Below are 14,706 nucleotides of genomic sequence, written 5' to 3'. Positions count from 1 at the left end.
GCTGTGTGTGTGTGTGTGAATATATTGAATTCTAGACTAAAGTCAGCCTCTACTCCAGCACGTTTTGTGCCATATTGTACCTCTCTTCTTGTGGTTCATGTTGACACGGACCAGCCAAGCTTGTTGATTGTACACTACAGTACTCATCCTATACACTACTACACCCCACCAAAAATACTCCGAATTTGTTTTTGGTCTTTAAAAATACATACATATATAACAGCCAAGAACAAGCAAGTGCATAGATTTTAAATAGCTTGGTGTGAATGTCATTGTGTCCTTCCTTTACTTCCGCCTTCCTTTCTGGAAGATATTTCTGGATAGAACAGGATTGGATTGAAGCGAAGTGTCGCCGCTTTTATGCTTTCACCTTCCCCACTCCTCAGTAGTCAAGTAGTAGAAAGGAATGAGCTATTTTAAAGTATTCTAACCGAGCCCAGGATCTCTTGTGTAGAGAATCATCTACCTTTGGCTCCTAAACTCACACTGCCAAATCTGAACAGCACCAACATTACAACAAAATGGTGGGGTGGGAAACATTGGGTCTCCAGTGGTGCATTTCAATACTCTAACCTCTGTTACCTCAAGACACGTCTGGGGTGGTTTACTTCAGTTTACACGTTCACGGCGGAACATGCTAGATTCATTTTCAGAGGCTGCGATTTTTAGACTAGGGCATGGAGACAGCGCTGGGACAGAGAATGTGTGATGTCGCTGCCCACATGTAGTGCCGATGTACGCTTAGAGGGGTGGGTCTCAATAGTCAAAAGTAGTTATTTTTTCTCGTTTCATCCCCTTCACCGGCATGTAGAAAACAGCACAGGTGAAAGGACTTTGGTGGATGTGTTTTGGAAATTCCCTTTAACCTGTCCTTTCACATCATTCAAACGAAGGAGAGATGAGGAGGGGACTCAAAAGACTATTGAGATACACCTCAGTTGGTGGGGCAGGGCAACGGTGATGATGGATGAGCGAGAATCTGATAGAAAGAGGAGGAATGGATTTGTGTGCTGGGATATAGAACTGTTGTACAGAGAGTGAGAGCCAGGTTACGTTCAGGTTCAATGCAAAGTGGAGCGGAGGTCTGCTACAGAATTTGTTGTACAGAAACACAAAAATAATTTTGAAAAATAAAAAAAGGAAAAAATGACTTGATGCTGTCTTCATTTGTACGGACTTGGTTGGAATGTGTTCAAAGGAACGCCCACAGACTATATTAGTTGGTGTAACTAACCATGAAAGATGTAAGGTAAAGATTACATTTTGTGTATCCTTTAAAAGGAAATTGACTTGGGGAAAACCACTCCAGGGCCCATAGGAGTGCTGATCTCGAATCAAGTCCTCCCCGTCCATGTCATTTTTATACATCATGATCTAAATGGCGTAACTGAACCTAGATCAGCACTCCTATGAGATATTTGAGAGTTGATAGTGGAGTTTGTTTGCAGGGATTGATGTTTGTACTCATTTATGTGCCTCTGCGTGCTAGGCTAATTACACTGAACAAATGTAAAGTGTTTCATGAGCTGAAATAAAAGATCCCAGAAATGTTCCAGATGCACAAAAAAAATCTTATTTCTCTCATTTAATGCACAAATTTGTTTATATCCCTATTAGTGAGCATTTCTCCTTTGCCAAGATAATCCATCCACCCAGTGACGGTTCTAGCTCCCTGGGCAAACCCCCTTCAGCCCCCCGACCCGCCACAAAATAAAAGCATTCTGCACAAACTGTCATTTTTATTCAAACATTTGGAACACAAATAATCATAGCATTTAAAACTATAAATATACAAATATGTACAAAAATAAGACTCATATCAAAAAGAAGCGACAAAGACCAATAGAAACAAATTAGTGTAAATTTGGCGCTCGAGCATCTATACATTACCCATCCCCCCCAACACTGTCAACCAAGAGTCAAGACTACATTACCCATCCCCCCCCAACACTGTCAACCAAGAGTCAAGACTACATTACCCATCCCCCCAATACTGTCAACCAAGAGTCAAGACTACATTACCCATCCCCCCAACACTGTCAACCAAGAGTCAAGACTACATTACCCATCCCCCCAACACTGTCAACCAAGAGTCAAGACTACATTACCCATCCCCCCCAACACTGTCAACCAAGAGTCAAGACTACATTATCCACCCCCCCAACACTGTCAACCAAGAGTCAAGACTACATTATCCATCCCCCCCAACACTGTCAACCAAGAGTCAAGACTACATTATCCATCCCCCCCAACACTGTCAACCAAGAGTCAAGACTACATTATCCATCCCCCCCAACACTGTCAACCAAGAGTCAAGACTACATTATCCATCCCCCCCAACACTGTCAACCAAGAGTCAAGACTACATTACCCATCCCCCCAACACTGTCAACCAAGAGTCAAGACTACATTACCCATCCCCCCAACACTGTCAACCAAGAGTCAAGACTAAACCAATTCAGCTTGTCGGTGTGCAGACCGGTTTTATATTATTCTTAACGATTTCGCACAAACCAGAAAAAAATGCAACAATATGTCTGTGAAACTATATATTCACAGTATTGTGAATGAATTGTGGTTTATTTGTTAGCCTTTTGTAGTGTGATTGATTTTACTAATTGCCGTAGACTAATTTACTAATTACTGTAGAAAGTTAGAGGTGCGCTATTTGATATATTCCTGCGCCCCCCCCCCCACCTCGAGCTTCCAGTGGGGAGACCTGAGGTCAACCAACCCCCACCCCCCTCCCCATCTCGTACTTCTGAGTGGGAGACCTTCCCAGGCAGGTCTCCCAGGCCTGCCGAGCTCACAAACTAGAAACGGGGCGCCCTCTCCGACAAGGTTAATTGACCCACAGTCCCACACAGTGACATATCATTGACGTGTGGTGCAAATGAGCGATAGAAAACCGATCGTGCAAATGAGCGATAGAAAACCGATCGTGCAAATATCACCATCCCGATTTTTTGGGATGCGGACGCTCCGTGCTGCCGCCGGCAAGATGCCCAGTTGTCTATACCTAAATCCCCCACTGCATCCACCTGAGAAGTGTGGTATATGAAGAATCTGATTAAACAGTGATCATTACACAGGTGTACCTTGTACTGGGGACAAGAAAATGTCACTTTAAAATGTGCAGTTTTGCCACAACACAATGCCACAGATATCTCAAGTTTTGAGGGAGCATGCAATTGGCATGCTGACTGCAGGAATGTTCACCAGAACTGTTGCCAGAGAATTTCATGTTAATCTCTCTACAATAAGCTGCCTCCAACATCGTTTTAAGGAATTTGGCAGTACGTCCAACAGGCCTCACAACCACGCCAGCCCAGGACCTCCACATCTGGCTAATTCATGTGCGGGATCATCTGAGAGTGGGCTATAATAAAGCACTTTTGTTGGGAAAAACAAATTCTGATTGGCTGGGCCTGGCTCCCCAGTGGGTGGGCTTATGCCCATACATGGCTGCACCCCTGCCCAGTCGTGAAATCCATAGATTAAGGCCTAATTTATTTAATTCAATTCACCGATTTCCTTATATGAACTGTAACTCAGTAAAATCTTTGAAATGTATGAATTTATAGTTTTGTTCAGTATATTTGTTAGCATTTCCTGCTAAATGCTAAATAACCCACCGATAATGCTATGGCTACACAGGGGATGTTCAGTCTGATGCCATTGTCTCATACTACAGTCCTTAATTGTGCAGATAGTTCATATTTTACTGGTATAATTAATTGTATGCTTTGGTGGCAATTTCTTTCCCACATGGTAGTCATTTCCAGGTCCAGTGCTTTATCCTAGCCTTTATCCTAGCATCTTGCATCTTTAATTTAGAACGATGTTTTCCGCAAGCTCATTTTGGAACATTCACGGGCAGGTCTACTGCCGTGTGTACATTACTGCGCCTAAAATGTAAAGAAATTCTAGTTCATCAAATGTTAAGCTAAACATTCCGATCTGTTCCATCAACCCTATTAATTGATACGCCCTATACATCCACTACACTACAGTGGGGATTAAGAAGTAAATATACGCAATGCCCACTGAAAAATAGTGGGTATACAGCGTATGCCCTCCACTACACTGGGAGTGTGTTTTGGTGACAATAAAACCTCTTTGCCCTGACATCCTTTGGCTCTGTTCTTACCGGACATCCTTGTGGTCCTTCACACGCCCCGGAGTCAGTACATAGTGTTTAGTAGAGGTCATCCAGATCCGTTCAGCTTTTACAACTAGTACAGTAATGATTTCAGGCACAATTGTACAGGCCACTGCAGATCAAATCCTACTCTGGGCCAAGGTTGTACGGTCACACTTTGTAGAGATTTACAAGAATCCTTTAAGGCCCTGAAATAGCCAAGAGTGATCATTGGCTTACTGATTTTGACTGAGAACATTGCCATTGCCAGCTGTTATTTGCAGTGCAAAGTGAGTTTGCAGTAATTTACCGTATGTACATGGATCATTCATACAGTAATAGCAAGTAGGACACTCATGCATGCATACGATGTGCATGTGCCCTCATAAGCCAAAAATAGCTTGATTTCTTGTCCCCTGTCCTTGATGATTGAGGCTATAGAATGTCTCAAATGGTACTCTATTCCCTATTTAGTACACTACTTTTGACCAAGACCTATAGGGCTCTGATTAAATTTAGTGCACTATATAGGGGAATAGGGTGTCATTTGGGACGATATGTTACAATTAAAGGGGAGGTGCCTAGTTGTGCGTCTCACCGGAAGTCTGACGTCGCACAGCATTATGTCAAAAATAAAAATCTACATTCGAGGAAGTCAGAAGGTTACTGTAGCTAAAGATTGAAGAGTGGAATTAGACAAATATTGTCGTTTTGTCGAAAATAACCTTTATCGAAAACACCTGAATACCACTGCAATGGCCGAGGAAAACATCTTCCTTTTCGTTCCGAATTTGATCGGTGAGTTTCTATTTACATGGATGGTGCCAATCCAATGAAAACTGGCTAAAATGTTTTGCTAGATTGCGTTAGCAAATTAGCAGCTAGCTACAGTAGGTATAATATATATATATATATTACAGTTGATCTGGAAGTATTACGTTTTTTGGGCGCTAAAATAAGGTCAATTGTACGGACCAGCGTGATGTACAGAAGTGACTTAGTTTACGGTATCAGCCTAGTCAATCGTAGCATAATGTTATCTGTGTTTTGATTTGAGCCGGTTTTGCCATCATGAATTGGCTATTACAGTGCATTCTGAAACTATTCAAACCCTTGACTTTTTCCACATTTTGTTACGTTACTGCCTTACTCTAAAATGTATTCAATTGTGTTTTTCCCCTCATCAATCTACACACACTACCCCATAATGACAAAGCAAAATCAGTTTAGACATTTTGCTAATCTATTAAAATACTGAAATATTACATTTACATAAGTATTCAGACCCTTTACTCAGTGCTTTGTTGAAGCAGCGGTTACAGCCTCGAGTCTTCTTGGGTATGACGCTACAAGCTTGGCACACCTATTTGGGGAGTTTATCCACTCTTCTCTGCAGATCCTCTCAAGCTCTGTCAGTTTGGATGGGGAGCATCGCTGCACAGCTATTTTCAGGTCTCTCCAGAGATGTCCATGAACGATTGGGTTCATGTCCGGGCTCTGGCTGGGCCATTCAGAGACTTGTTCCGAAGCCACTCTTGCGTTGTCTTGGCTGTGTGCTGTTCTGATGTTGTTCTGTTGGAAGGTGAACCTTCGCCCCATGAGGTCCTGAGCGCTCTGGAGCAGGTATTCATCAAGGATCTGCAATTGTTAAATTGTAATTACTTCACCACTATTGGCCTATTTATTGCCTTACCTCCTTACTTCATTTGCACACACTGTATACAGATTATTCTATTGTGCTATTGACTGTACGTTTGTTTATCCCATGTGTAACTCTGTTTTTGTCGCACTGCTTTGCTTTATCTTGGCCAGGTTGCAGTTGTAAATGAGAACTTGTTTTCAACTGGCCTACCTGGTTAAATAAAGGTCAAATAAAAAATATAAAATCTCTTTGGACTTTGCTACGTTAATCTTTCCCTCAATCCTGACTAGTCTCCCAGTCTCTGTTGCTGAAAAACACCCCCACATTATGATGCTGCAACCACCAGGTTTCCTCCAGATGTGATGCTTGGCGTTCAGGCCAAAGAGTTCAATCTTGGTTTCATCAGATAATCTTGTTTCTCATGGTCTGAGTTCTTTAGGCAAACTCCAAGCGGGCTGTCGTGTGCCTTCTAATGAGGAGTGGCTTCTGTCTGGCCTGATTTGGTGGAGTGGTGCAGAGATGGTTGTCTTTCTGGAAGGTTCTCCCTTCTCCACAGAGGAACTCTGAAGCTCTGTCAGTGACTATCAGGTTCTTGGTCACCTCCCTGAGCAAGGCCCTTCTCCCCCGTTTTCTCAGTTTAGCTGGGCGGCCATCTCTAGGAAGAGTCTTGGTGGTTCCAAACTTCTTCCATTTAAGAATGATGGAGACCTTCAATGCTGCAGACATTTTTTTGGTACCCTTCCCCAGATCTGTGCCTCGACACAATCCTGTCTCGGAGCTCTACGGACAATTCCTTCAACCTCATGTCATGGTTTTTGCTCTGACATGCACTGTCAACTGTGGGACCTTTATATAGACAGGTGTGTGCCTTTCCAAATCATGTCCAGTCAATTTAATTTACCACAGGTAGACTCCAATCAAGTTGGTGAAACATCTCAAGGATGATCAATGGAAACAGGATGCACCTGTTTCGAGTCTCATAGCAAAAGGTCTGAATAGTTATGTAAATAAGGTATTTCTGTTTTTAAAAATGTGTAATACATTTTCTAAAATGTCTAAACTTGTTTCGATTTGTCATTTTGGGGTATTGTGTGTAGATTGATGTGGAATTTTAAAATAAGGCTGTAACGCAACAAAATATGGAAAAAAATCAAGGGGTCTGAATACTCTCCGAATGCATTGTATATTCACAATACACGTAGCTATAGAGAGATGGCTAGTAGTGTAACAGTAGTGTGAAGGCGCCAGTGCCAGCAACCTGTATCACCATCTAGCTATGTATTGGAAGGATTGTTTTGTGTGCCAGACCTGGGTTGGTTTAAATACTATTTGAATTCATTTCAAGTGCTTTATCTGGGCTTGATTGAACTTGACTGGAAAAATGGACCCAACAGTTAGAAAAGTAGACCCTTCATCCATCTGGCATGCCAGACAGACACAAAGTCAACAAGTATTTTTAAAGAGGTCAGATATTCTATTTAAAGTCTATAATCAAAACCCAAATCGGATGGGGGGCCTCGACATAACCGTCCTGTTAGGGATAGGGCTTCGGATGTGTGGCTTCTTAGTGACTCTCTCTTAGGATGGGAATGTTCTCTGTCGAAAATCTTTAAGATGATCTAGCTCACTAGAATGCCTGGAGATTTTTCTCGCAGAGAGGGGGCGAAGGTCTCTGTCTCAGAATGCGTTGTCACATTGGGCTGGCCAAATCCTGTTTTTAACACCACCACCTTCCTTCACCCACCCTTGGCCCTCCTTTCCTCTTTCCTCCCCTCTCCTCTTTCCTCCACTTTCCTCCCCTCTCCTCCCCTTTCATCTTTCCTCCTCTCTCGTCCTCCCCTCTCCTCTGATCCTATCCTCTCTGTTAGGCTATGCCCGCATCGTGCTGGCTCTGCTTGCCTTCTACCTGATGCCATGCTGTCCCGTACCAGCTGTGTTCTTCTACCTGCTCAGTGCCCTCCTGGATGCCTTTGATGGGCACGCCGCCCGCGCCCTCAACCAAGGTACCACCATTACAACTATTCATGTCGTTTTTACCCTGTGATAGAGTCAACCCATGATAGATTTATTCAGACTCTCTGGGTCTCAAGAGTCGGACTGATATGAGCCTGGTGCTGATATCAAAGACCGGAACAATGTTCTTATAAGGCTGCTGTCCACTAAAGGTAAATCCTGATTAGGCTACCTGATGAAATGATACGGACGGGATGCGCTTCATGTTATCCATATTATTTGTTTAAACGGAAAAAAAAAATTATAATTACAGAAAGTGGAACTGGGTCATCACAGGGAAGATGGATTGTGTGTGTGCACGCGTGTGTCGTGCCTATTCGTGTGCACGAGCCGCTAATCCCTACCTAGGTCCATATAAAAAAAAAGTCACCACGACACAATGCAACACTTTTATTTTTGCAACAAACTTAGTATTAGGTGGGTACAATGACAGTCCCACGTTATTATTCTGGATGTCGGTGAAGTACCTCTTTGCCCCCCCGTCGTTGTTTGTTGATAAAAATTTGGCGACAAAATCCTTTTACTTGACAGTACTTCAGATCACGGCTTTGAAAATCAACAGATTTACTCCTCCACTTATTCTGCTCTCACGTATTGAACCCAGCAGGAAGTACCAAGCATAGTCGATTCAACATCCCATATGGGGTTTAGGTTCCAGACACTCCCATCAGCTCCTGTGGATCCTGTAGGTAGATGTCTTCTTCGCCCCCCACCGTCTTGTGGCCCTCCTCCAGTCAAGCCCGCTCGGTCAGCGTCTGGGAGTGGAAGGCGGCTCCGCTGACCCGGTGCGCCATGGGGCGGGAGGACGTCTGGTCGTCTCTTAGCGTTGCGTTCCTTAGGCGCGCGGTCAGGTTAAAGCTGGTTAAACCCTTCACACGCTTGGTGTCCTCAAGGAGGAGTGGCTCGGTCTCCAGATCCATCTGCACGAGCTTCAGATACTCATCCATCCAGTTGCGCACCGCCGAGGCCTTCTCCCCGGGCAAACACCAGATGCAGCATGCCCCCCCCCCCCCACCATGTCCCAACGGTACCTCCTTGTTGGCTATGAGGATCACCTCTAACACCGTGGAGATGACCAGGGCTACCCTCCCCCTGCTTAGCCTCTCCACATAGACGGGTCAGCCACATGCTCCATCATACCGGAGGAGTGGGCCTGGAGGACTAGTGGGCGCTGTTGATGCCCACGTCCGGTAGATCCTTGTCACTTGGGGCCCTCTTGTACAGTTTGGACCACATCTCGCCCGGAGTATGACAGTTCCTGCCCATATTGCCACAGCTGTTCCAAGTCTAAATCTGTCTCTGGCTTTCAGGCAATCCTGGAGAATAACAGCTAGAATGTTTCTCTCGCCTTTGTCCTTTCTCTTCTATTATAAAGTAGTGCCGTGGTCATGAACCGGAGCTCATTAGCTGCACAAATGACAGAATCTGAGGTTTAAAGTCCTTGTCTGAGATGCTGATGTGTCTGTGTTGCGTATTGGCTAAAACACTTGCCGTTTGCATCTGTAAGGTTTCATAACACTGGTAATGAATAAGTCTTAATCAGGGTTTCATGTCGAACACGGCGGGTCACAAGGAGGTTTCCATTGGACACTTGCCGGTGTTTGTCATCACGGCAATGGCAGCAGGTGATAGGCCTGTCGTCTAACAATTATCAACTATATATATTTTTTTTAAAGGGCATGAATGGAAATCAAACGATCGGGCGAGTGGTTGAAACATGCCTGAAACAGGAGTATGAATATGGCAGAAGCGAAGGCATGTCACAATAGACAGAGCGGAAATGTGAAGGTACACAGTCTTGCCTATATGTGTCTTTAGTGACCAGTGGGAACCTCCAGTGGTCTGCAGCCGACAGACATAAGGTCGGGCGGTGTCTAGATTTTCATACAGTCATATCGTTTCTGTACCATACCGAGGTACACGGTATTACCGGAAGTGCATATAAGGGGCAGTATTGAAAATCTTTAAAAAAATATATAATAATAATAATTACACACAAAACCATTTAGGCAACAGGGACCTTGATTCAGGAGTGGATTGAATGTCTCTGCTGTAACCAAGATGATTGGTCTTGACATTTAGCCACTTAGCCACTTAGCTAGAAAGTAAGCAAACCAAATGCATTGAAAATCAGTCTGTGTTTTGAAATCCCAGTATACAGTATTAAAGGTATATCACCCAAACCTAGACAGACATATTGAATACTGTATCGTGATGACTTTAGGAGTCTATTGATTGGGAGTGAAGCGATTTGTGTTCTCGCTGTCTTTGGTAAAACACACTGCATGGCATCACATTTTCCAGACACTTGAGTCGTACAGTTTGCAAATGTCTAAGCTATCTGGAGCTTTGCCAGCCGGTGGCTAAAGTTCCTGCACAGCATTCTCTAATTCCTTTTCACATAATTTGTAAAAAAAAAAACATTTGGGTAATCATTTTGTATAAATCGCTGTGCTATACAAAGAGAACCTCTCCCTGTCTCTCCCCTGTCCTGTAGGCACTAAGTTTGGTGCGATGCTGGACATGTTGACAGACCGCTGTGCCACCATGTGTCTCCTGGTCAACCTAGCTCTGCTTTATCCCTCCTACACCTTCCTCTTCCAGATCAGCATGAGCCTGGACATCGCCAGCCACTGGCTCCACCTGCACAGGTACGTAACAAAAGAGCCTCGGAGAACCATGAACTGTACATTACATACGATTTACGCAAATAATCATGGATTCAGTGAATGTTTTGTGTCCATTAAGTGGGGGGGGTTTGTTGCCCATTTCTTTGAGTTGTATTGGGGCTCCTCACCCCATCCACAGCCAAGTGTGTGTATAGGTTGTTGGTCCATCCGATTTTGGTCCACCCACAATATTGCTTTAGCGTGTGTTTTTTTTCCCCCAATGTGGATGGAGATGGGGCTGTTTTTAGACTACTGAGATACACCCAGGGCCATCACATGCGTATGTAATGGTGATGAAAATGGTGGTGTTATGTCCTTGTACTGAATTAAAGGTTAAACCTCTCTCTCATTCTTTCTCTCTCTCTCATTATGTATCTCTCTCATTCGGGCTCTCACGCTCCCTCTCTCTCTCCATCCCGCTTTTTCTCGCTGCCCGCTCTCTCTCTGTCGCTCTCTCTCTGTCGCTCTCTCTCTGTCGCTCTCTCTCTGTCACACTCTTTCTCTGTCTCAGCTCAATGATGAAGGGATCCACCAGCCACAAGGCCATTGATCTATCTGGAAACCCCATTCTTCGCCTCTACTATACTTCCCGTGTAAGAAATCCAGTCACACACACACACACACCAACATGGTCATATATACACACACACACCAACATGGTCATATATACACACACACACACACACACACACACCAACATGGTCATACACACACACACACACACCAACATGGTCATACACACACACACACACCAACATGGTCATACACACACACACACCACCAAAAAAAAGTCCTTTCACACTTTACATTAACATTTTAGTAATTTAGGAGACGCTCTTATCCAGAGAGACTTACAGGAGCAATTAGGGTGAAGTGCCTTGCTCAAGGGGACATTGACGGATTTGTCACCTTGTCGGCTTGGGGATTCAAACCAGTTACTGGCCCAACACTCTTAACAGTTAGCATGCACCCATGCACACACAATTATTACATACACTCCATCTCTCTCACACACACACACACACACGTACGTACGTGTGCCAACAGCCTGATCTAACTGCTGTCTTCCATAGCCGGTGCTGTTTGTCATGTGTATGGGGAACGAGCTCTTCTTCTGCCTGCTCTACGTCTCCTACTACATTGAGGAACCCCATGGTGAGTCTCTTCACTCTGTCATCTCTCCCCCCCCTCCCCCCCGCACCTCTTCTTTTCTTAGTTTCTCTTTTCTCTCCCTTTGCATATCTTCCATTCTCCGTTCTCTCCCGCTGTAATATCCCTCCCTTCTTGCCTCGGTCTAAATACGTCGGCTCATATTCACTCACAGAAGCATAGTAATCCTCTGCTAAATAGCTGGTCTGTACAGCAGGTCCTACGCATTAGGAAGGGGGCAATGTGGAAACAACGGGACTTCTTCTTCTTGTCTCTTCTCCAGTGTGGCTGCAGTGGCTGCTTGGTGTCTGTGCCGTGGTGTGTGTGCTGAAGTCTGCCATCAGCGTTCTGCACCTGATCACTGCCTCCAGGAACATGGCTGCCATCGACGTGTCCGACCGTGAGAGGGAGAGGAGCAAGGCCGAGTGAGAGGAGGGGGAGGTGCATCTCAATAGTCTAAAGTGGCTTCCTTTCCTCGTGTCCTTTCCTTCCATCTGCACTGATCGGAAAACAAGCGATTGGTGAAAACAGAAAGGTGGATGCCTACAAGTCAATACTGCTTACCCATCCAGTTATTTCACATCAGACGAGAGAAAGGATTGGAGATGAGGAGAGGAAGCCACTAGACTTGAGATGCACCCTGTGTCCCAAAAGTCTCAAATAACCCACTTTTTTTAGTCGCCGCTTGAGCACTGATAGGAAAGGACGTGAAATCATTGGGTGGGAAAAAACGTTAGTGATATCGAAGGGAAGGAGACAAGAAAATTAAGCAAGGAAATGAGGATATTTGAGAGGATTGGGACACAGACAGAAAGCAGAGTCAGAGTTGCTGTGTTTGTTGAATAGAGTTGAAGGTGTGAGAACAAATATTATTGTGTGATGTAGCAAAGATGGAGGTAAGCTTAGTCAGGGGACCTTTTTAAAAACCAAACTGATGATGGTTATTTATTTTAGTTAGAATATTGTAACAACTTAAACCTTCTGTTATCAAGCCTACTTGTATAGTGTTGTAAAGCCTGACATTATAACCGGTGTCACCTTGAAAAAGTAAACCGTGGTGGTATATTTTTGTATGCGAGCAAATCATTGCAGGCTTTAATATTGTCTAGCTAACTAGCCAACACGAATCACTTTCCACCACACCTTATTTAGTAGACTTCATAACCAAGGGTTTGAGCGATACGTGTTATCTTGAAATACTCTTTTTTTCTAAGTGGTAACGTCCAAGTCACTACTATTGATGTTCCTATTAATATTTAAATTCCTATGGTTGTTTTTATTGTTCTCTGTCGTCATCATCAGTAACGATTTGAAATGGTCTTTACAGCTTTTACTTTTCTTTTTTTGTTCTCATTATTTCTTCTTTTTTTTTTACTGTGGTAATCAAAGCCAATGACATTTTATTTGTCACATGGACCAAATACAACAGGTGTAGGTGCTTACCGTGAAATGTAGAAGTTGCCCAGGCCACAGATCTAGGATCAGATTACCCAACCACAACTCTTAACCTTGACCATCAGGAGGATAGCATATCTGACCCTGAACCAGTGCTTAGTTGCAACTTGTACCAACTGGTAATGGTAGGGGCGCAACTTTCACTGGGGACATGTTTCCTCCCCCCCCCCACACACACATTCTGAAATGTCATTTTTGTCGCCCCCAGGTTTTATCATTGGAATGTGATTATAAAACGAGGCAATGGTGTGCTTTAGGACCATGCGGGACGGCTCCGAGCGGTCGGGTAGACTGTTTGGAGTGGTTATCTGAAAGGATTAAAAAATATATATATATAATAATAATTGTCCCCCCCACTTCTAAAAGTTGCGCCCCTGGGTAGTGGTGACTGTAGAGGTGGTGTTGGACTTTTACGTTGCAGTGATGATTGGATGGGGAAGATGCACACACTTTCTTAGCCATGTGCGCACACCTTTTTTTGCAGATACGTGTATACACACACACACACACACACACGAGCTTGCCACACACATACTCAGATACTTGCTTACAGACATGCATTCATCTATAATATTGGGCACATTCCTTAGCTCAAGTGAAGACCACCTGAGTATTATGTTTTGAGTGTTTGTTATAAATATTATTCGACAAGCTTTTCTATCATCACTGTGTGACCTTGTGTACTATATATATATATATATATATATATACTGTGGCTGATCTGTTTTATCGTCAACCATTAGAAACTAGGTTTGGAGTGGCGTGACGTTGCTATCAGCCAGGTGGCGTCAAAGGTCTCTAGTTCATTTGAGTTCAACAAGACATTTGGGAGAATGTGCTGTGTACTTTGGGTCATTGCGAAGGTGGGAGGGAGGAGCACAACAAAACAAAACCAAGCCATGTAAGATCTACGATAACATCTGTAAATACATTGTGGGTGTCTGTGTAAGAAAGGTGTTTTTAGGTTTTATTTCCATGCAGTGCCTCCGGCTTGCAGATATTGTTCAGAATGTCTTTGTCAACGGTAATAGATGAAAAGGTAATAAAGACATCTTTGAACCAACCAGTTTGCTCTCCTATGCCAGTATCTTCAGTTATTATGTGCATGGCTTCTTGTACAGTGTCCTTTTTCAAAGGACCAATCCCAGTCTCTGGTTCCGCCCAAGAGACCTTCAAGTGCTGGAAATGGGGAAGGCGAGCTAAAAGGCAGTGGGCCGGACTCGAACCCATGCCGACTCTGGCACAAATGCGTGCCAGGGTGAGCGGCTGCAACCGCTGGACCACACAGGTCCCACCTTGTACAGTGGCCGTTGAGTTTCTAGGTTCTAGGTAGTGTAGTCAAAGTAGAGGTCCAGAGTCGTTATTGTACAAGCCAGCGCCATGGGTAATAGGAGGGACTTATAGAGATCCTATTAAATTCTAATAATCCCTTTTTTTTTTTTTTCAGAATCAACCAATAGGAATTTCTAAGCAAAAGAACACGCAGACTTTTATTCCGAGTTCTGATGCTGCTTTCAAGACAACTGGCGGCATTAGCAATGTTGTCATTGTCCTACACGATGAAATCGGGGAGGGGACTGTGTATCTGTCTCCGTGCGTACATACTTATGTCACACACAATATCTGACCCCACTGAC

General features: G+C 44.0%; 1 protein-coding gene across 1 annotated transcript; it reads left to right on the top strand.

Annotated features, from left to right (window-relative positions):
* Positions 1–4,705: 4,705 nt before the first annotated feature.
* Positions 4,706–14,132, top strand: cdipt (CDP-diacylglycerol--inositol 3-phosphatidyltransferase (phosphatidylinositol synthase)). The gene is made up of 6 exons (XM_036938006.2): positions 4,706–4,939; positions 7,652–7,786; positions 10,294–10,447; positions 10,977–11,058; positions 11,539–11,620; positions 11,898–14,132. The coding sequence occupies exons 1-6, from the start codon at positions 4,897–4,899 to the stop codon at positions 12,041–12,043; spliced, it is 642 nt and encodes a 213-aa protein (XP_036793901.1). The 5' UTR covers positions 4,706–4,896; the 3' UTR covers positions 12,044–14,132.
* The last annotated feature ends 574 nt before the right edge of the window (positions 14,133–14,706 follow it).

Source organism: Oncorhynchus mykiss, chromosome 12, assembly GCF_057628025.1.
Source record: "Oncorhynchus mykiss isolate SJ-2025 chromosome 12, ASM5762802v1, whole genome shotgun sequence".
In the NCBI taxonomy this organism is placed as follows: domain Eukaryota; kingdom Metazoa; phylum Chordata; class Actinopteri; order Salmoniformes; family Salmonidae; genus Oncorhynchus; species Oncorhynchus mykiss.
The sequence above is the reverse complement of the archived record's forward strand: the minus strand, read 5'-3'. Positions and strand labels throughout refer to the sequence as shown.